General features: G+C 39.1%; 1 protein-coding gene across 5 annotated transcripts; it reads left to right on the forward strand.

The window, feature by feature from the left end:
• Positions 1-5,095: 5,095 nt before the first annotated feature.
• On the forward strand, positions 5,096-19,728 carry PARP11 (poly(ADP-ribose) polymerase family member 11). 5 transcript variants are annotated; one of them, XM_072878843.1, is made up of 9 exons: positions 5,100-5,235; positions 5,472-5,572; positions 8,840-8,968; positions 9,067-9,187; positions 10,440-10,515; positions 12,059-12,131; positions 12,219-12,349; positions 16,239-16,390; positions 16,833-19,728. In XM_072878843.1, exons 3-9 carry the CDS (start codon positions 8,843-8,845, stop codon positions 17,144-17,146), a joined length of 993 nt encoding a protein of 330 aa, XP_072734944.1. In that variant the 5' UTR covers positions 5,100-5,235; positions 5,472-5,572; positions 8,840-8,842; the 3' UTR covers positions 17,147-19,728. The 5 variants fall into 5 exon arrangements, with proteins under 5 accessions (XP_072734937.1, XP_072734927.1, XP_072734944.1 ...); XM_072878836.1 differs by having other exon boundaries at positions 5,096-5,572; XM_072878826.1 differs by lacking the exon at positions 5,472-5,572 and having other exon boundaries at positions 5,096-5,235.
• The last annotated feature ends 332 nt before the right edge of the window (positions 19,729-20,060 follow it).

The raw sequence follows: 20,060 nt of genomic DNA on the forward strand, positions 1-20,060 counted from the left end.
AGGCTCTGCAGAGGGATCTGGACAGGCTGGATCAATGGGCCGAGGACAACTGTATGAGGTTCAACAAGGCTAAGTGCCAGGTCCTGCATTTGGGTCACAACAACCCCATGCAACGCTACAGGCTTGGGGAAGAGTGGCTGGAAAGCTGCCTGGCAGAAAAGGACCTGGAGGTGTTGGTTGACAGCCGCCTGAATATGAGCCAGCAGTGTGCCCAGGTGGCCAAGAAAGCCAATAGCATCCTGGCTTGTATCATATATAGTGTGGCCAGCAGGAGTAGGGAAGTTATCATCCCCCTGTACTCGGCACTGGTGAGACCACACTTTGAATACTCTGTTCAGTTTTGGGCTCCTCACTACAAGAAAGACATTGAGGTGCTGGAGTGTGTCCAGAGAAGAGCAACAAAGCTGGTCAAGGGTCTAGAGCATAAGTCTTATGAGGAGCAGCTGAGGGAACTGGGGTTGTTTAGCCTGGAGAAAAGGAGGCTTAGGGGAGACCAAGTACCTGAAAGGAGGTTGTAGCGAGGTGGGGGTTGGTCTCTTCTCCCAAGTAACAAGCAACAGGACAAGAGGAAATGGCCTCAAGTTGCGTCAGGAGAGGTTTAGACTGCATATTAGGAAAAAAACCTCTTCACCAAAAGGGTTGTCAAGCATTGGAACAGGCTGCCCAGGGAAGTTGTTGAGTCACCATCCCTGGGGGTAAACAGATGTGTGTAAATGTGGCACTTGGGACATGGTTTAGTGGTGGACTTGGCAGTGTTAGGTTAATGGTTGGACTTGATGATCTTAAAGGTCTTTTTCCAACCTAAACAATTCTATGATTCTATAAAAGGAGACAGAAAGGCAAACAACAGTTTTAAGCAACCAAGTAATGGTGAAGTATTGGGTATGAGAGTGGCACAACTGGGGAAAAAAAAAGGACACCTCAGAATATGAAAGAAAAGTGAAGAGAGACAAAGAAGTCTCTTGGCTGTGGGCTGTGTTCTCCGTGATTAAGGGGTAGAACAGATACTGCTGGGGACCATGGCTTTCAGTCAGTATCACCAAAAAAAGCATCAAAGAACTGAGATGTTCCCAGGCCTCTTCCATTTCACAGAAATTGCAAAATAGGCATAATTGGGGAAAGCACAGCAGGAACAGGACTAGAAGAATATCTTCTAGAAAACAGAAGGATGCAGGAGAGTCAGGTTAAGAAAGATCACCTAACACAGCTAACAGCTCCTTGAACAACAAATCAAGATGATGTAGACTTTCAGGGAAAGAATGCATAATGATTGCTTCTACAGCTTCCTCCACATCTCAAGACCAATGCCATATTTGAGGTGGACAGCCATTGCCTCCAGATGCAATGCTCTGTAGTAAGTAGAATATTTCCACATTCTCTTCTCTTGCCTCTGGGCAACTGTATTTGTGCATGTACAAGTTTGTGGATACCACAGGCTTCGCATGCATCCTATAATTTCCTTTACGCTGCAATATACATGCCTGTCACAAAATCTTAAAGTTTTCTGCAAAGTGGCAAAACACTGTCATCTTTCTTTTTCTGCATGGCACAGTCGTTTTTTTTTTTTTTGCACAGAATGTTTATATTTTATTCCTTCTTTGGTTGTTCTGTTTGTTTTCTGCTTCCTTTCAGTTAATGCCAGCAGAATTATATTTCATTATCATTTACATTACCATTCGATTGCATGAATGCATCATTACATTGATTATTAAAAATTAATCTACTATGAAATAGCAAATACCAAAGAATCACCCACTTTTCCCTCTAAGAGAATGTATAATGGCAGTTTACCTTCCCTGTCTTATTCTAGTTGATACATTCAAGGGCAGAGAGCAACTATTCAGAGGGGCATAGACAAGCTGGAGGAATGGGCTCAGAAGAACCTGATGAAATTAAATAAGGACAAAAGCAAAGTTCTGCACCTGGGAAGAAATAACCCCTTGCAACAATACAGGTTAGGAAATGACTAGCTGGTGAGCAGCTCTTCTGAAAAAGAATTGTCATCCTGGTGGATGGAAAGCTGGATGTGAGCCAGCAGTCTGCCCTGGCAGCAGTGTAGGCCGACTGCATCCTTGGCTGTAAAATAGTAGGACCCTACCCAGTAATTCAAAGGAAAGGATTACTAGCATTTGTTAAAACCCATCTAGAATACTGCATCCAGTTTTGGGCCCATCAGTACAAGAAAGGCACTGATCAACTGAAGCAAGTTCAGCAGAGAACCACCAAGACAGGAGGCTGGAGCACTTGCCCTGTGAGGAGAAACTGATGGACCTGGACTTGTTTAGCCTGAAGAAGAGAAGGCTTGGGTGAGAGGAACTAACTGCAATCTTCCAATACCTACAGAGGTTATCAAGAAGACCAAGCCAGGATCTTCACAGTGGTGCATGGTGGTAGGACAAGAGACAGAAGGCTTAAGCAGTAATGAGAGGTACCAAATGGATATGGGGGAAACTTCTTCACTATGATGACAGTCAAGCATCAAGCATTGGAAGAGGTTGGCCAGAGAGGTTGCGCAGTCTGTATCCTTGTAGGTTTCAAGACCTGACTGGATAGAGCCCTGAACAAAATGACCTGATCTCATAGTTGACCCTGCTTTAAGCAGGAAGTTGGGCTAGATCACCAAGGTGCATTCCAACCTGAATCCTCTTTTAATCCCCCAACTGATCCAATTAAAGAGGTGTTATGTTAGGATACTGACTGTAATTTCCTTCTACTTCAGCTGATTTTTAGCAGCTTGGAGACACTCTGCCTGTTATTTCCCTGTCCAGGTAAAGGCATCAGAAGGAAGACTGAGGGACCTCACCTCACAGGGTTACAGTGAAAGGACAAGAGGCAATGTGCAGAAGTTGAAACATGGGAAAGTCTGGCTGGACAAAAGGAAAAGAAACTTCTTGCCCCTGAAAACAGTTCAGCAGACATGCCTGAAGAAAAAACATGGGCTGGATGAAGAACTGAGCAACCTAATCTAGATTTGAAGCTAGGCCTGCCTAGGTAAGGAGACTGGATTAAAGAACTTCATGAGTCCTTTCAAACCTAGATCCTTCTATGATCCTACAATTTATGTACCAGGCAGTACCAGGGAGTTCTCTCTTTCACTTCCACTTGACCATTCCCTGAAAAAATGTGTTTGTAACTCAAGTGATGTGGCCAAACCTCTCCAGTTTCTGCCTTTTTGCTGCTTGAAGTAGAGGCTCATGAGAATCAATTAATGCAATTATGTCTTCTCCAGATAGGCTGTTAGTCTGCACACAGTACATAAGATATCCACAGAAATCTTTGGATTTTAAATTTTTTGAGTTGCTGTTGCTATGAAGAGTCTGGCATTAGCATGTAGCTTCCTGAGAATACATTCTAACAAGCTATATTTTCACTGTAACTAAGATATTCTTACCTCAAAAGAGAGGCTTATGATCCATTATTAATTATCAGTCTAAACGTGCAAAGAAAAGGAAGAAACACACACACACAAAATCTCAACTCTAACCCACATGTCAAGGCATAGCAGCAGAAACCTCTTTAAAACTTTTGGCTGCTAGACACCTGTATGTTGTGCTACCGTAACTTCAGATATATTTACGCAAATTCTGCAAAAAGCCTGACCATTATTTAAAAAATACACAACAGGCAGTAATAACAATAGGAATAGATGACTCGAAGAGGCCCATGTTTAGACCTAAAGCATTGCCAAGCAAAAAAAGATGTTCAACAGACATTGTGCAACAGCTAAGGTGGTAACAGAATCCTCCCTTACTTCTATACTGTGTATAGATTCATAAAGCAAGGCAGCACAGGCAGGATACATCCCCACAATCTTCATGTGCTTTCCAACAATGTCAATAAAATATGGCCAGAGAAAGATGTCCCTACTTCTGGAAAACTCCTTTATTCCAGAAGCATCACGTTCATGCCAGTGAAATACCTGCAGTGATTCACCACAGGCTGCTTAACTTTTTAACTCAGAAAAATAACCTTTTCTAACTCTGTATTCAGAGGCAAGGTCAGCAAAGCCAGAATCTGGATACACATCCTGCCTGACACTCCCTCAGAATTTGAGAAAGTAATAATTTTCAGTCCACCTGTGTTGTTTTTGGCATGCTGCTCAATGAAAATCCTTCACAGCAGGATGTGCTTGTAATGGCTTTGCACACCTTTATGAGGACTGCCTGTTTTTTGAAGTTACCAGCCCACTGGCTGACTGCAGACTGCTTTAGCAGGCATCACTGCCTGCTTTTCCACTCTGCAGCTCTCATCGTAGAGTCTGCACCAAAAGGCTACATTCACGACTATGGCCTCTCTTACTAAGCAGTCCTAGAGCCGCTACTGCTTCTAGATCTCAGGTGTAGCGTAAAGCTGCCCACAGGCCTTGAACGCCCAGTTGATGAATGCCTGCAACAGGCTGCAGTTCTGTTTGCATTAGGTAACCGTACCTCATGCATAGTATGAATGGTCACTTCTGCTGCCCTGCCTGGCACTAACATGGTATCAGTTCTTTAAAATGCTGTGTGAACAGAATTAAATGCATGTACAGGCTCACGTATATGTGTATTTCACAGGAAAATTATGGGCTGTATAAATTCCTTGGTAAAGCAGAGGCCCGTTGCTACCCAGGAGGACAGACAACAATCAAAAGAACTAAAATGCAAAGTTGTGGGGTACAGAGCAGTGAGGGGTGCTGCACTAGAGCACCTCACCACCAAAATACTACCCACATCACATGGCACCGAAAAAACTGCCAGAGCCCACACGACGGACAGGCAATAGTCACAGCAACACCGCCGCCAGGCAGGCTGGCAGATGCTCACGGAGGGAGGCAGGCAGGCAGGCGGGCGGGCAGGCAGGCAGGTCACGGCTCTACCCGGTACAAGGTACAAGGTACAAGGTACTCGTACTCGTACTCGTACTCGTACTCGTACTCCCACTCCCACTCCCACTCCCACTCCCACTCCCACTCCGTACGACAGAGACTCCACCCCTCCCCCAGCCCCGCCTACCCCGCTGCACATTTGTATACCAGGCCTCGCCCCTCTGTGTGACGAACCTATCGAGCGCGACTTATAACGACTGTTGCCCCGCCTCTCTCTTCTGCCACCGATAACGGAAGCGCTCGGAGGCGAGCAGCGACGCGCCCCGCGCGCGGCCTGCGTGCCACCCCACCCACACGCACTCCCCCCCCCCCTCCCACCCCCCCCTCCGGGCAGCATGTGGGGAGCGAGCCCGGGGTGGGCAGCCGATGCGGTGAGTGCGGGCGGGAGGGGGACAGGGGAAACGGCCGCTCCTTTCGTCTTTTTCCTCCTCAGCCCGTCTCCGTACTGCGCGCGCCCCGCAGGCCGCTTCCCCTCCCCTCCTCTCCCCTCCCGCCCCGCCCCCGCCGGCGAGCGCGCTGCCAGGTTGGGGAAGGGGGTGGGGGGCGTAGGCCACCATCTTTGGGAAAGCCTGCGACCCAGATGGAGAGGTAGTGGTGCTGTGCTTAGATCGACCAGCCCGCCGTGTCCTTGAGCTCTAATGGGATCAGTTCTGGAGGGGGTCGGTAAAGGGGGTGACTGCAACGGTGGTCCCCTGCAGCACAAAGGGGGTAAGTGCTGATACAGCTGCGGAGGGTGTTGTCATTTCACGTTGTGTCCCGTACTGGTGCTAATGCTGTTCTTCCTTCTCGCTTCCCCTCCCTAGCGCTGCACTCTTACCTCAGCCAAGTCTTCTGCTCGGGTGCCTTCTTCTCTAAGGAAGAGCCAGAGCGTCCCTTAGCACTGCTAGTGTTCCCAGCGGGGAACTATACAAAGTTGATGTTTGTAGGCAAAAGAGTCTTTGGCAATGAAGCACAGTCTGCCAAGTGGAAGCAGACAGCACAAGAAAGCAGACAGAATAGCCCATCGGAACGCTTCTATATTTTTTACCATGAGGGTGGTAAGATACTGGAACAGGTTGCCCAGAGAAGTTGTGGATGCCCCATCATTGGAAGTGTTCAGTCAGGTTGGAGGGGGCTTGGAGCAGCCTGATCTAGTGAAAGATGTCCCTGCCCATGGTACAGGGGTTTGGACAAGATGATCTTTAAAGTTCCATTCCAGCCCAAACCATTCTGTTATTCTATGCGCTGTAAAGTGTGTTTATCATTCAAAGTTAAAAGTACTTCTGGAAAAATGAGGGAATGCATTGCCAGTAGTAGTAAAGCCATTCAGTCACAGCACAACACACAACTAGCATTCATTCTGTTTAGGAGGATATTTTTACTGTCAGAGTAATTGTGTTTAATTTGAGCTGTTCTGGTAACTCCTGGACCAGTAGAAACAGTACTGATAATGGGAGTTGAGAGGCCTTCTGTTAGCAATGGCATTGCTAATAAAATTCTCAGTGCTGCTTCTTTGACAGTTGACATCCTGTCATCCACAAAAACCCACTGAGATTTTTCTGCTCCACTGTGCATGCATTCACAGTTTTCGGACAAAAAGCTACCAGCTCCTTATAAATGCTGTGGGTTTGATCTTAAATTCATCAGTAAGTTGAGCAATTTCCTTCAAGTGCTTTGGATTTGTATCACCTTTGAGAACAGCTCTCTTGTTTTTATGGCTTTACGTGTTCTTGCCTTTGGGTCATTCTTCCATACTTCTAAGTATCCTGGAATCTACCTTTGTAGCCTTGACCTTGTGACTAGGGTAATACTTCTCTGTTTGTAACGTGTTCAAAAGGCATTACTGATTTGATTGATCAGATTCAAGGCCCTGAACTAACATTCAGGGATGGAGCTGAGGTCTGGCTGTTTTAGTGGGAACATGAGGAAGCTAAACATTACCAAAAAAGCCTGAATTGCTTTCCTCTTGGCTTTAAAAAAGTGTAGACTACCTCTGCCTTCTGTCTTTAGGAAAGAACATGGCCAAATACTTATCTGAGAGGAATAATCAAGCTGAAGGTGAAAGATTATCATCAAAAGATGTTGGCCAGTTGTGCTTTAACACCAAGCAAATTGTAGGTTCTGTGACTTTGTATTGCTGTGAGGAATAGAAGAGATGTTGGCAGATGCCCTCTGAAATAGCGAGCAGTTTTCTTATCTCTTCGAAAATATTTTTCCATGCAGCTGATGTACCTTTAGTGTAGTTCTGCTTGAACTTCAGGCAGCTATCCATGTATGTAGCTTTGTGTAGGCTTCCACTTGTACTAAAGTAGGTTTGCCCTCAGATTCTGCAATTTAGATATGTTGCGGAGGTCCACTTTTGATTCCCCTGTTTTCTAAGCGTCTAGATTTTTGTAGCCGTTTGGAGCTTTTGATGATTAGAATACAGTCTCTAGCTATTGCCACAGAGAGGTTTCTGGGATTGTTTTTCAAAGAACCACAGAGGGCTAGCTTGGGAAAAATAGGGGGGAAGGGTAGTGCTAGAAGAAGTGCCTTGTGTAGTGCTACAGGAAGTGCCTTCTGCTCTCAACTCCTGCCCTAGTAGCACTGGCCAGCTGGTGCCTACTTCTAGTCTCCAGTATTTACCTTCTTCAGGTCTCTACTTTTTTCTGCGTTTAAGTGTCCAGGAGACAACTGAAGCATCCAGGATATTAACTGGACATTGTTTGACTTACTTGTGCTGGAGGGTGTTGTTCCACTTCTTGGAAGCGAAAATTAATTTGAGGAAGTTGTTGGGAAGAGTGCCAGTCTTGGTTAAGCAGTTAGAGTGGATGAATTGCTGACCTCTTCTGGGAGTCGGTCAAGCTTCTTTTTCTGAAAGATTCCCCCGAACCTACGTAGAATTTTTGCTTGGGGAGTGATGTGGCAGACCGAGTTGACATGTTAGGAGATATATGCAAGTAGAGTCAAGTACTTTCAGAGTTTTCAGGATTTTATTGATGAATGAAGAAGGAGCTGAAATCTGGCAGGGGCTGTTCTTCTAAAGGTATGCCAGCATAGCTCTTGGTGGGCTTGAACTTGTCTAGCTGCTTTTTGAACTTCCATAAATTTGCAGCATCCACAGCATACCATGTAAAGGAATTCCGTAGATTGCCATCTGTTCTATGAAGAAGTTTCTCTTTCACTTGTTTTGAACTTGACATGTGCAACCTTTGATAGGTGCTGCCTCCTTATGTTGGAAGAAAATGTGATTTGTTATTCCCTATTCAGTTTTGTCATGATTTTGTAGACCTCTGCTATATCCTTTCCTCAGTCCTTTTTCTTCCATCCTGCAGAATCCCAACTATGGTAGTCATTGCTTGTGTTGAAGCTACTCTGGCTTTTGGTGTGAACCTTCTCTGTAATTACAACTACAGAGTACCAGTAATTTTACTGTATCATTTTTAAGTGGGTGCATTAGGAACGAAACAAACCTTCATGCAGTGTTGAGGAATAATGCACTGTGGACTTGCGCAGTTAAATAATTATATTATTTGTCTCAGTTTTTAATTTTTTTTCTAAAAACTTCTGATATCCAGTCTGATTTGTTCCTGTTAGTGAGTCCCTAGTAGATGTTTTCATCAAGCTATCAGATGTAATCCCAACACCTCATTCCTGAGTGGTATGTAACTCAGAGCCTGTTGTATATATGAATAGCCTTGCTCGTATGACCATCAGTATGAAATTTAGCACCTCTCTTTGATCTGATAAAGCCTATACCTCTTGCCTTTATTGGCACACTTACAGACATTTGAGAAAGTTTTGAAAATGTTTAACTAAATTAATGGTTAATACTGGATAAGTAGCAAATTGAGAATTTTTCTCTGAAAAAGAGAAAACAAATCTGCCCTTTGCCTGTCAGGGGTTTTTTTAAGTATTGAAAATTCACTTTGTTTTGCTTTTTAATGAATTTCTCAAATAATGTGTTTTTGCAAATAGCATCAAAACTTTTTTTGTGTATGTGTGTGAATGTTTCAGGAAATGCTTCAAAGAACATCAGAAGATTTTTTTCCAAAGATGGAAAGTTCAGTTGAAGAGATGGATACCTCTGATACCCAGTGGGGCTGGTTTTATTTGGCTGAGTGTGGTAAATGGCATATGTTTCAGGTAAATACCTATGAAGTTATATTAGCTGTGATGGATTCCATACATCAAACTACCTATTGCTGAATTTGTCTAAATGTGTTTTTTCATTTATTTTGAAGACTGATTCAAACAGTCACTGCTCTGTTAGCAGTGAAGATATTGAAAGGAGCTTCCGAACAAACCCACATGGTTCTGTTTCTTTTACTACTGCAAAATTTAACTACACACTAGACTTTTCAGGTATGTATCTTTTCACAGAGTAAATTTAAATAATAGAAGGTGACAGATACACCAGTTTTTTCATTCAGCAAATTATTGTCTTTGTATCTAGTGCAAAAACTTGTGATTGGAAATGTCTTCTTTACTGGAAAGTACATAGGAGTTTTTAGAAGCAGCTGCCCTGTTACATTTTCTAGTGTAGTTTATTAATAAAGTAGCATGTCTTGTTTAGTAGCACTTTCTGCCACTTACCTCAGATGTAGGTGGTATGTAGCATACGTCTATGGGACTGGGAAGTTTGAACATTTTTTTCTTTAACGTGCAACTGCTTGTAAGCTTGAGAAACCTCTTCCATTCAGAGTCTGTGTAAGAAACATTGATATGAAGGAAGCTTTCTGCAAAACACTGGCATCAAATAATTCAGCAGGTACTTGAAGCCAAATCTGTTGTCAGAATAACAAGGAGACAGGCAAAAGGATTTTCTAGTAGATTGTAAAGATCTCACTTATGCCATGCTTGTAAATTACAGAAAATTACAGGATTCTAATATGTGTATCTTATTATAAATTAATCTGTCCTTTGTTCAAAGGTGTGTTCTAATGACTTATTTTTTTCTTTTTTTTTTTTTAGCTTTTCCATCCATAGATTGTTTTATTTTCTGATTAAATTACAAAACAGCTATATGCTTAAATAGAAGCCTCTTCCAAATCAATGAAAATAATAGTATTTCAAATACAGAAAGTGGGGACTGGGTAAAACAGCGATGTACTGGGAGTAAAGTAGTATGTAACAATACAAGGAGTTTTATGTTTACTTGTGTTGAAATGTCTGTTTAAAAAAACCTTTGTTTTACATCTGCAATAAAAACACTAAATGCAAATGCTAAAGAACGATTTTTATGTTACTGTTTGTAGGTCATGATGTCTTGCATTAAGGATAGTAGTAATATGGTTTGTCATCCTAGTTGTATTAAAGTCAGTGGAAGTTTTGCCAGTGATTTAGTAGGGCTGAATGTTAGATGGGTATTTTAACAATAAATATTTTGTTTGTGTAACATTTGCACATTTTGCCAACTCATATAAATGACAATGATTCTGAGGCCAGTATTTAGAAATGTTTCTCGAAAATGTTGATTTGTTAATTGTTGAAATATGAATTCCTGTCAAGCAACTTTGGGTGTAGTAATGTTATTTTAAAAAAATGACACTTAAATGTTTCATGTGCTATAGATGAATTCCAGAAACTTTCATCTTAACTCTTGTTTTATGCTCAGTGATGAAACAAACCAACCTAACTACACTTAAGCAACGTCCAATAAAGCGAGCTCCCTTTTCTATCAGTGCTTTCAGGTAAGGAAATAAAAGGAAGACTCCTTATTTTTATTTTCTTCCTGATTCTTCTAAGTAACATGAAATAAAAATATGTTTTATATTTATTGTTTATATTTATTTACTTTTTGCATCAAAGAATTTGAGATGTGAACCAAGGTGGGAGAGCTAGTCAAGTGAAGAAGGAAGACATTTCAGAGAAGAGTGATGAAAGAATTTTTAGTTTGTTTTTTATCTTTTTTCTGAGAAAGTAAGGAACTTATAGTGGGAGAGGAAAGGCATACTGAATATTGATATCCATTGGCAAGGTTCTTAAAGCTGTGCCTGACTTTAGCCATTGGAATCCCTTGCTGTAAATACCTGTTGAATCAGAATTGCTGTGGAGAAGCAGCAGCAAAAAATAAAGTAGGTTGTTCCATTGTAATAATGACTTCATAAATTATTTAGAAGTATTATTGTAATAGCAAAAAAGATTGAGTTATATTTTCTTGCCTGTATGTTTTAACAATTTGAAATTACAATAAATTGCATCATAACAACCAGATTGTTTTATGAGTCTAATCACTTTAGATTGTAAGTTTCTTACCATTTGATCAGGCATTAGATGCAAAGCTGTGCTGATGTAAATGTGATACTCACTAAACAAACTGATCTATGCAGTGATACTACCACAGGTAAAATTGACTATATGGAATATGTGGGGTTTTTTCCCCAAATAGTTTCTTAGAAATAATTTTAGTTCTGAATTGTAGTCTCGTTATACTTCCAAAAAGAAATTTGGCATTTGTAATAAGAAATGTAGTAGCAATCTTTTTACACTGACATTCAAGAAGGCCTGGTTTTTTTGAAGTGTCAACTGTTTTTTCAATGGATATTTGCTGAAGAGTGCACGCAGTAACAGGGCAATTCACTTTTGTTTCTTGAATAATTGCATTCAGTACTCTCTTTCCATGTGATGACACCATTCTTTACTTTCAGGAGATTGCTTCTTTTAGTCCCGATTTTAAGGGTTAAAAGCTGTTATGTATGTGGTGTATATGCTTAAAACACTCTTCTTTTTTTGAGGGTTTGGTTTTGTTTTTTTAAAAACATATTCAACTATAATCTTCAAGTGTGTATTTCTAACATGATGCTTTTAAATACTTCAAATGAGGGCTCAGTTTCCAGAGGCTTAGGCTAGTTGTAATTCCAGATAGTTTGGAATGTTCGGACTATATCTACATTCTCACCCTTCTAAATTAGTGTTGCTCTCCTGATGTTGTGGACCTTTCTGACCATCTCTTCTGATTTATCTTCCTACTTTTGTTGGGTAGATGGTGTACTAAAACTGTTTATTACCATGGCTTATTTATAATAAGCTAAGCTAAGCCATATTAACAAAATAAGACCTCTTGCCTTTAACCTTACGTGCTGACAACAGCCTTTGTTTGAATTAAAACCCTAGAGTAGTTTTGTGTAAGTTTGGGTTTTGTTTGCATACCGTATTGTTTGGAGCAGGAGTTTGACAGGAAGAAAATGCCTCATGTCTTTGATGTGAAGTGTTTTTACCCTTTTTTGTTTGAAGTTTCATCTGTGAAAATGAGGCTATCCCTATGCCTTCACACTGGGAGAATGTAAATACTGAGGAGCCATATCAGGTAAGAGTTGGTATGCAAGTTGGTCAAAAACATGTGGTAATGAAATAATGCATCAAATTGAAATCGTACTAACCTCTTTTTTTCCAGCTTATTCCATTGCAAAAGAAAACAAATGAATATAATGAAGTTTCTAGTCTCTTTGGAAAAACAATGGATAGCCACCGAATTAAAAGAATTAAGAGAATACAAAATCTAGACTTGTGGGAGTTTTTTTGCAGGTGAGATTTATTTCTAAAACCAACAGTCTTAAGATTGTTAACGGAGCAAATCTTGAAGGCATGCAGCAGAAATATGTTTAATTGCTTTTGTTATTAATGAAAATGTGTTACTTTTTATCTCTTTTTAATTTTCTTATTTGTCATTCCTCTGTATTCAAAATTCCATTTTCAAGACTCTGTAGCTTCTACAGGTATAGAAATGTAATACTTGTAGAAATGCATTAGATGTAGATGTAGCACAGATAAGAATGTAGCACAGATAAGACTGATGCATTGAAGATGTTCAGGATGTCCATGTGGTAGATGCCCATGATACTTAGAGTGAAGTAAGGAGAGCAAAAATAAGCTTTTTGTAAAATAAGTCCTTGACAGGCTTGTATTATTTTAATTTTTAGTGAACAAAGTAAATTAATATTTGTGGCTTGTTTAATTTCTCAACTTTATGAAACCTAGGACAGAATTAAGTGTCCAATTAGCACATACTCATTTAATTTCTTTAAGTTTAATGTGCTGCAAAAGCTTTTTCTAAGTTCCCTGCTTTTCCCTCTTCATATTGTGCTGGCCTGGAAGAAGTAGGAAGTGCTGAGTTCTGTTTCCACTTATTTCGTAGTATCAATCTTAAGCAGTTGTATTTGACATAAATTATTTGTGTAGCCTCTAAAAAGGAGTACATATCAGAATCAGTTTTAAAGATGTATTACATTATTAAAACCAACTGAACTAAATTAAATAGTGAGGAAATAACTAAGCAGATGTATATTAAAAATTTGCATAAGTTATATGATTTTTTTGAAAGATTTATTGTTAATTTAAAGCTATATCATGAATATGCATAGGAAATTAATTTAAGAGTTGGTTAAGAGAGTTAGCCTTCTCTTAATTGCAAATTTATTTGGTTATATTTACCTCTTTAAGTATTAAGGCTTATTTGCTTGGCCTTGTGTTTTAACATGTACCTTTCTACAAATAAGTTTCTGTAGAGGTGTATTTATACCATGTTAATACCAATCTTAATTTTTGAGAATAGGAATAGCAAGCAGACTTTAAAGTAAATGTCCTTTGAGTCTCTAGATGGCAGAGGCGGGCAGGGGAAGACCTTTTTTGCTTAGCTTAGGAACTGATGTCATTTGGAGAGTGTACTAGTTTTCCTGACTGGTCAGTGAGTAGAATTCATGGTTTTAGAACTCTGAATCTATGGATGCTGTGCTGGAATATTCTAAAGGTACGAAACTGACAATGGGAATTAGAATTTCATACATCAGGAGTATTACAGTATCACCATATAACTAACTACAAAACAAGGTACTTTTTAGTACCTGTACGATATAACAGTATATGGAGAAAAGTAATTTCTGTTTTAAAACTTTTTTTCCTGTATCAAAAAAATACAAGTAACAATGAAAATTGCTAGAATAAGTGTATGCAATTGGGGCTTAGCTGCTTTTCTGCTGAGGGTAAAATACAGCCTTTGGAGTAGATGGGCTTACGCACACTGGTGAAGAAATTATTGCCCAGTAGTATATTACAAAGAAGTAGGTATTCCAGCATTTCAAATTCACTAACGGTTCTTTTGGTGTCCCATGTGGGAAAGTGAAAGTAACAGAAGATGAATGTTAGTCTAGCATATTTTGGTTTATGCATCACAGTTTGGAGTTGTAGAGGAGTACAGCAAGTAGAAAATGGCCTTTGGTCAGTGAGATTGCTGACCATCTTTAGAAACAGCTTGTGTGCTTGTACATGTACAAAGAGCATGTCTCTGGGTATTTAGTTTTGCTTTAGGTTTCTCCTTTATTGAGTGAACTGGCTGTATGAGAGCCTTCTGAGTGGTGGATCAGCTTTATTTTGTTTTACTGGATTAGGTTGTCACTGCTGGTGGAAAGTGCTAAGATGATATTTTTTAGAATAGTTGGACTCCTTGATTTCTGTTCCAAATCAACAAAAAGTCCTGCTGTGGCATTTCTGCATTCTGCAGAATCATCTTCCCAGTGTGCTCAGTATATTCCACTACTTAAGAGGAACAATTGCTGTTTAAACTTTTGTGGTTTTGAGAAAGTGTTTTGTTTAATTGATAAGGTCAGTGATTAAATTTGAGCATTGCTTGAATGATTATTTGCCTCACTGTGGTGGTCAAAACACATTTGCCTGTTATAATAGTTCCCATATTAATGACTATTTTAAATTGGGTTTATAAAATCAACTGGTCGGAGGTAGTGAAGGACTGTTACAGAATATTTTTGGACAATTGATTATTCACCTTTTCTATAAATTTGTTCTGTTCCCCTATTTCAAGAGAAGTTGCTCTAGGCTACCTTTATACATTGTCAGAGATCAGCAGCCAACAATAGAGGGCTGCTGATTGAAAAATTTCAGATGTTCAGCATTACTAGCCCTTAGCTCAGAGGTGTTGCCTCACACAGGTAGTTTTCTCAAGATGCAGGGAATCTTGGCTCCTGGTTTTTGTTGAATTGCACTCTATTGGAGTGGAACTTGAGTGCTTGGAACCTCTCTGCCTCTGACACAAAATGTCACAAATTAGATTATTAGTGAAACCTCCCAGATGCCCTTGAGATTCTACTGACATTCTCCTGATTTGGAAAGCAGTTATAGGGGAAAAAAAGACACCAAAAAAAATTAAGTTGCCGAGACATAGGTATTTTAGTTTGCACTAAATGGAGAAAAAAAAAAGTTGAACAATAAAACAGAATAAACATATCTTTTAAACTAAGTACTGCAAGATTTTAACTTCTGTGAAATGTACTTATTTATAAACAATGCATAATTGCAATGTAATGCCATTAATATGATGAAGAATCTTTGCTGCCTGTCTCTTTCCCTGGACCTGGTTGATGGGACTTCCTCAGACTACATCTAAACTGTAGGCCCTGAGAATGCCTCCCCAATTCAAGTGTGCATCCAGTTATAAGCAGATTGCTTAATTTGATAGACCTAAGTATGTGCATGATAAACCTAAGTATGTAGCACAGTGCCCCATGCACTGTGGCTTTTATAGGAAGAAAGTTCAGGTACATCGACAAGAAGAAAGGTATGATGCACTCCAACGTGTTTTTGTCTGGACAGCCAAGGGATCGTAACTATGAACAGCTTAGTAATTTAGACACAGCTCCAGAGCCAACTTCTTCATGGATCTTAGGAAAACACAGCTGACAGAAAGTCACTTAAAGATGGATGTAAAATGTATCTGTACTTTAATTGAAGGTATGCTGTGGCCTTCTGCCCATGAGACTGTAATATAGGTTCACCTGTAGTATAAGGTGGGGTTTGGGGGGGTTTTTTTGGTTGTTTGGTTTTTTTTTCCCCCCAAAATTCTAGACTGATGTAACCCTGTCAATGCACGACTTATCTCTTTTAGAAAGTATGTGAACCATAAATTCAGAAAACTATTATGAAATGATCATGTTAAAGTAATTTTACCTTAAAATTTAGGTAATTTTATTTTTAATATTTTTGATGGTATACCTGGGTAATTATACTTTATAGTCCACTAGCTTTATTATCCCTCCCACCATGCTATTTAAGTAGGTGGAGGGAACAAAACGGGAGAAAAATGCTGGTCTTTTAAAAATGTATCTGCAGAAAATGACCACAGTTAAACTAATGCCAGATGACAATGTTGATAAAATTGGTATAAAAGACCTTTTTTCCTGGTCTTGGATTACTTCTGAAAATAGTCCACAGCATCCGTAAGTGTGTGATTTCTAAACATGTACCTTAAGAATTCTGATCTGTTTAAAAAATAGAATCATCTAGACACTTCTGAAAGTAGAATGTATGGAGTGTTTTAAGTCTGTCCCCTCTGCAGTATGTTCAGAGTAGTGACTTAATTTGATTGTACGGATGTTTGTAATGCTGTATTGTGTGTTCTCTGTAGGAAAAAAGCTCAACTAAAGAAAAAAAGAGGTGTCCCAACTATTAACGAGCAGATGTTATTTCATGGTACCAGTAATGAATTTGTAGAAGCAATATGTATTCATAACTTTGACTGGAGAATAAATGGGATGCATGCTGCTGTGTATGGAAAAGGTAAGTATTTTTGTCACATACAACAGTTTGGTAATCTTAACAGTTCAACATTGTTAAGTATTTCCTATAGTATGTTCTTTGTGATGTACTCCCTGTGTTTATCCAAGAGCTGTTCAATATAGCTCTGCTTTTATATTAAGTGTAATTAAGAAAGTTAGAATGCAGTAAGGAATGCAATTGTCATAACTGGCTGGTAGGACCAGGGAGCGTGGGGAAGGGATGCCCAACAAAGCAGTGTTGATCACAAGACAATCTCCCTACTAAAACGTTCCCACTAAAAATATTTGGTCATGTTGCTATAATCTAACGGTTTAGAAAAAAAAAAATGGATTGCTAATGAACATAAAAGAACAGCATCTTTCATCATCCTGATACCTATATCCATGCTCTAGTAGTTAAGTTGTCATGATAAGAATGTAATCAGATTTTTTTTATTTGAAAGGGACCTATTTCGCAAGAGATGCATCATATTCCAGTCGTTTCTGCAAAGAGGACATGAAGCATGGAGATACTTTTCAAATTCATGGTGTGAATCTGCAGCCTCGTCTGCATAGACCAGATAAAGTCATGTTTCTTGCTCGTGTATTAACTGGTGACTATATCAATGGTGATTCAAAATACATGAGGCCTCCTTCAAAAGATGGAAGTTTTGTGAACTTGTATGACAGCTGTGTGGATAATACCTGGAACCCAAAGATCTTTGTTATCTTCGATGCCAACCAAATCTACCCTGAGTACTTAATAGAATTTTGTTAAGTTTGAAAGGAGGTGAACTGATTATTGTTTGTGTCTTTTTGATACTTTTGTTCCTTTTGTAAAGACAACAATATAAAAACATGAAGCGCGAAAGGAGAGAGATGAAAGAAAAGCTACCATATGTTTATGGAGGAGGGAAGCTATTAAATGTTTAAGAGAGATTGTCGAACTGTTTTTAAAAATCTGTAACCTTTACTAATGCATTTTTAAAATTTAGAGACTATTACAAATTTGAAATTGCTTAGTGAGCCTTAAATACATTGGGCATTGGTAAGTTTTCAAAGGCAAGATTTATGTTTTGATTTTTTTTAATATATTACAAGTATTTATTCATGTGGTAGAAATATGCCTGTAATGTAGTATGCATATGATGAAACTAATCTTTTATAAAGATTGTCCGTAGAACATAAAAATAACAAAAACAACAACAACAAAAAGAACCCAGGGGACTTGGCTATATACGTGTGTATGTTTGTGTTCTGTAGTACATGTTGCTTTCTGTTTGGACGTCTCTTAGTTTGGATTCTAAATCTACAAAAAAATCCGGAGAAAACTGATGAAGGAGCTATAAAGTTCACTGAAGCTGTTATGTTTAACTTTAGGTACGTTTTACTGTAAGCTTCAATTATACTTGCAAAGCTTTAATGATATACTTGCAAGATTGCAAAACCCTTGCACTAGGATTTGAACTTTGGTTTTGATGGAAATGATGCCCATAAGCTCTTGCAGTTGTTAATTGTTTGGTATGTAACTGTTGAGCTCAGTGTTGGGGTATCAGCAGTGCCATACACCTTTCTGAGTTCTTATTCTGTAGAATTTTTGCCCTCTTACTATAGTATGCATGTGCATACACTTAGATTCATGCAGCTGTGCTGCTGTGATTCTTGCCTGGTCAGGGTTTAAGAAGTACTCAGTGCTTGTGTACTTGCTGTTACTGAAGACAATGTTTAGATTAACTTTACTGGAAATAATACAGTTAAACTAACAATGAAAATTTCAAAAGATGCCATTCTTTAATAGAACTTTAATAGACAACACTTTAATAGAAAACATTCAATAACACTTGTGTAGGTCAGGCTTTCATAACTGGTATAGTTGTAAAGTTAAAGAGTTTTTTTCACATGTAGAAAGAGCAAAAGAGACAATATTTAGGTAAAGAACAAACTTGAGTACCTAAATACATGAAGAGGCTGAAGAAGGGGCTGTTAAAGTGAAATGCACTGAAATGTTAATTGTGTCCCTAGTGTTTTTCTTTGTTAAAGGACCTAAGGAGCACTAACGGACAAGGTCTAAGTGGAAGCCCTTCCAGGCTTCTTCTTTGGCTATGACCAGTAACAAATCCCTATAGAAATAGTATATAATTATGGCAGATACAGAATGATCTGTATTGGTCTGTCATGGAGTTGTTAATCGACTTTTTGGATCAAAGGCTATGTTTAAAATTTATTGTATTTAAAAGGCACTGCAGCTGGCATGACCATGTCTGCTCAAAATCATATTAAACCTATGGAACTGGAAGCAGAATATGACTACATATCTGGTATCATAGCTGAGGACGCAAACATCTCTTCTGTCTCCTTAGTGCTGTTACCTTTGCCTGTCAGTGGATCTTGCACAAGTTGGGTGTCTATTTATAATTTCATGGCAGCTTTTCCTTTTGCTTCTGTTCCTAAACCATTTAGGGCTAAGATGCATTTTCCTTTATTTTAGTGCAACAGGAAGTATGATCTTTGATCCCAGTGGCAATCTCTAGGTTCTACTGTTGCAGGCATGATTTGTTTGATTCACTACTATGCTAGCTGTGCAAAAGGCACATTGTTCCCCACACTGTATAAAATATTTAACAGCAAATCATGCAGGCAATTTGTGTATTACTGCCTGCTTTTTATTCTTATACAGTATTCTACAGAACATACATTTTATGAAACTAACAAATACATGTGCTATTGTTCCTTTGATTTGGTCTTTTATTTATTCTGAGGTCTGAACTGACCTTTTTAGTTAAGAAAACTGAAGTTTCTTTTTTAGTGTCTCATGGACACAAAATGCCATAATCTATACTAATCTTAGTGACTTTTCCAGTTGTTTCTGTGCTGGTGTCTTGTTTATGACTTAACTCACTTAAATTGAATGGCAGAATCTTAATCTTACCAAATCACTGCGCAATTGTAGTTTAAGCTCTTCTTTTAATGTACTGTTCTGTTTTCTGGTGTCCATTTTTGTGCTGATGCATCTTGATACTGAAGATATCTGTAAAGTAGCAATCCTTTTGCTGACAAGGGGAGAGAGATTATTATTGCAAGCAAAGTCCAGAACTGTACAAGTAGCCAGTACAAGAAATAGTTGCACTTGTAAAAGGAACAGTGAGAGAGGAAGGGAGGAAAATAATTTCTTGGGCTGTGGAGCATCAAAGAAATTAAAAGGGGTTTGGTCTGATTCTGGGGAAGGAAACCTGCTATTTTCTGTTACTGTTTTATGTAGTGAGACTTTATGCTCCATTTTCTTTTTACACCTGTGCAGGAGAGCATGTCATTCTCTTACATGTCTTGATCTGAGGTAAAGCTTTCTTACTAAATTATTGTTGTGGCAGAATGTTTTCACATGGGCACAACACTTCAATATGAGGTGATCTTATTTCTAGATCATACTGGCCTCCTGTACCAGCTTTGCTTTTTAGAATGGGTGTGTACTCAATTATTGCTGAACAGGTCTCATTTCATCCAAAGCAGTCTGGGAGAGTGTCGGTCTTCATTCCCATTCATTTACAGGGGCAGTTTGTACAAACTTTTGATTTTAGGTTAAAATCTGCAGAAACAAAAGGATATAGCTTTATTTTTTAATAGATGTTCCAGTACCCTCACATCCAACCTAGCTGTGAGATACATAATGTACCAGGTGGAGGTAGTGACTTAGA

This window comes from Ciconia boyciana, chromosome 1 (genome assembly GCF_034638445.1).
Source record: "Ciconia boyciana chromosome 1, ASM3463844v1, whole genome shotgun sequence".
Taxonomy (NCBI): domain Eukaryota; kingdom Metazoa; phylum Chordata; class Aves; order Ciconiiformes; family Ciconiidae; genus Ciconia; species Ciconia boyciana.

What these genes read in the sequence shown, in the direction of transcription:
- PARP11 (XM_072878826.1), top strand. Translation starts at nt 5,200, where the DNA reads ATGTGGGGAGCGAGCCCGGGGTGGGCAGCCGATGCG. An exon ending in TTTTCTATCAGTGCTTTCAG is followed by an intron (nt 10,516 to 12,058) that starts GTAAGGAAATAA and finishes TTTTGTTTGAAG; the next exon opens with TTTCATCTGTGAAAATGAGG. An exon ending in TGCTGCTGTGTATGGAAAAG is followed by an intron (nt 16,391 to 16,832) that starts GTAAGTATTTTT and finishes TTTATTTGAAAG; the next exon opens with GGACCTATTTCGCAAGAGAT.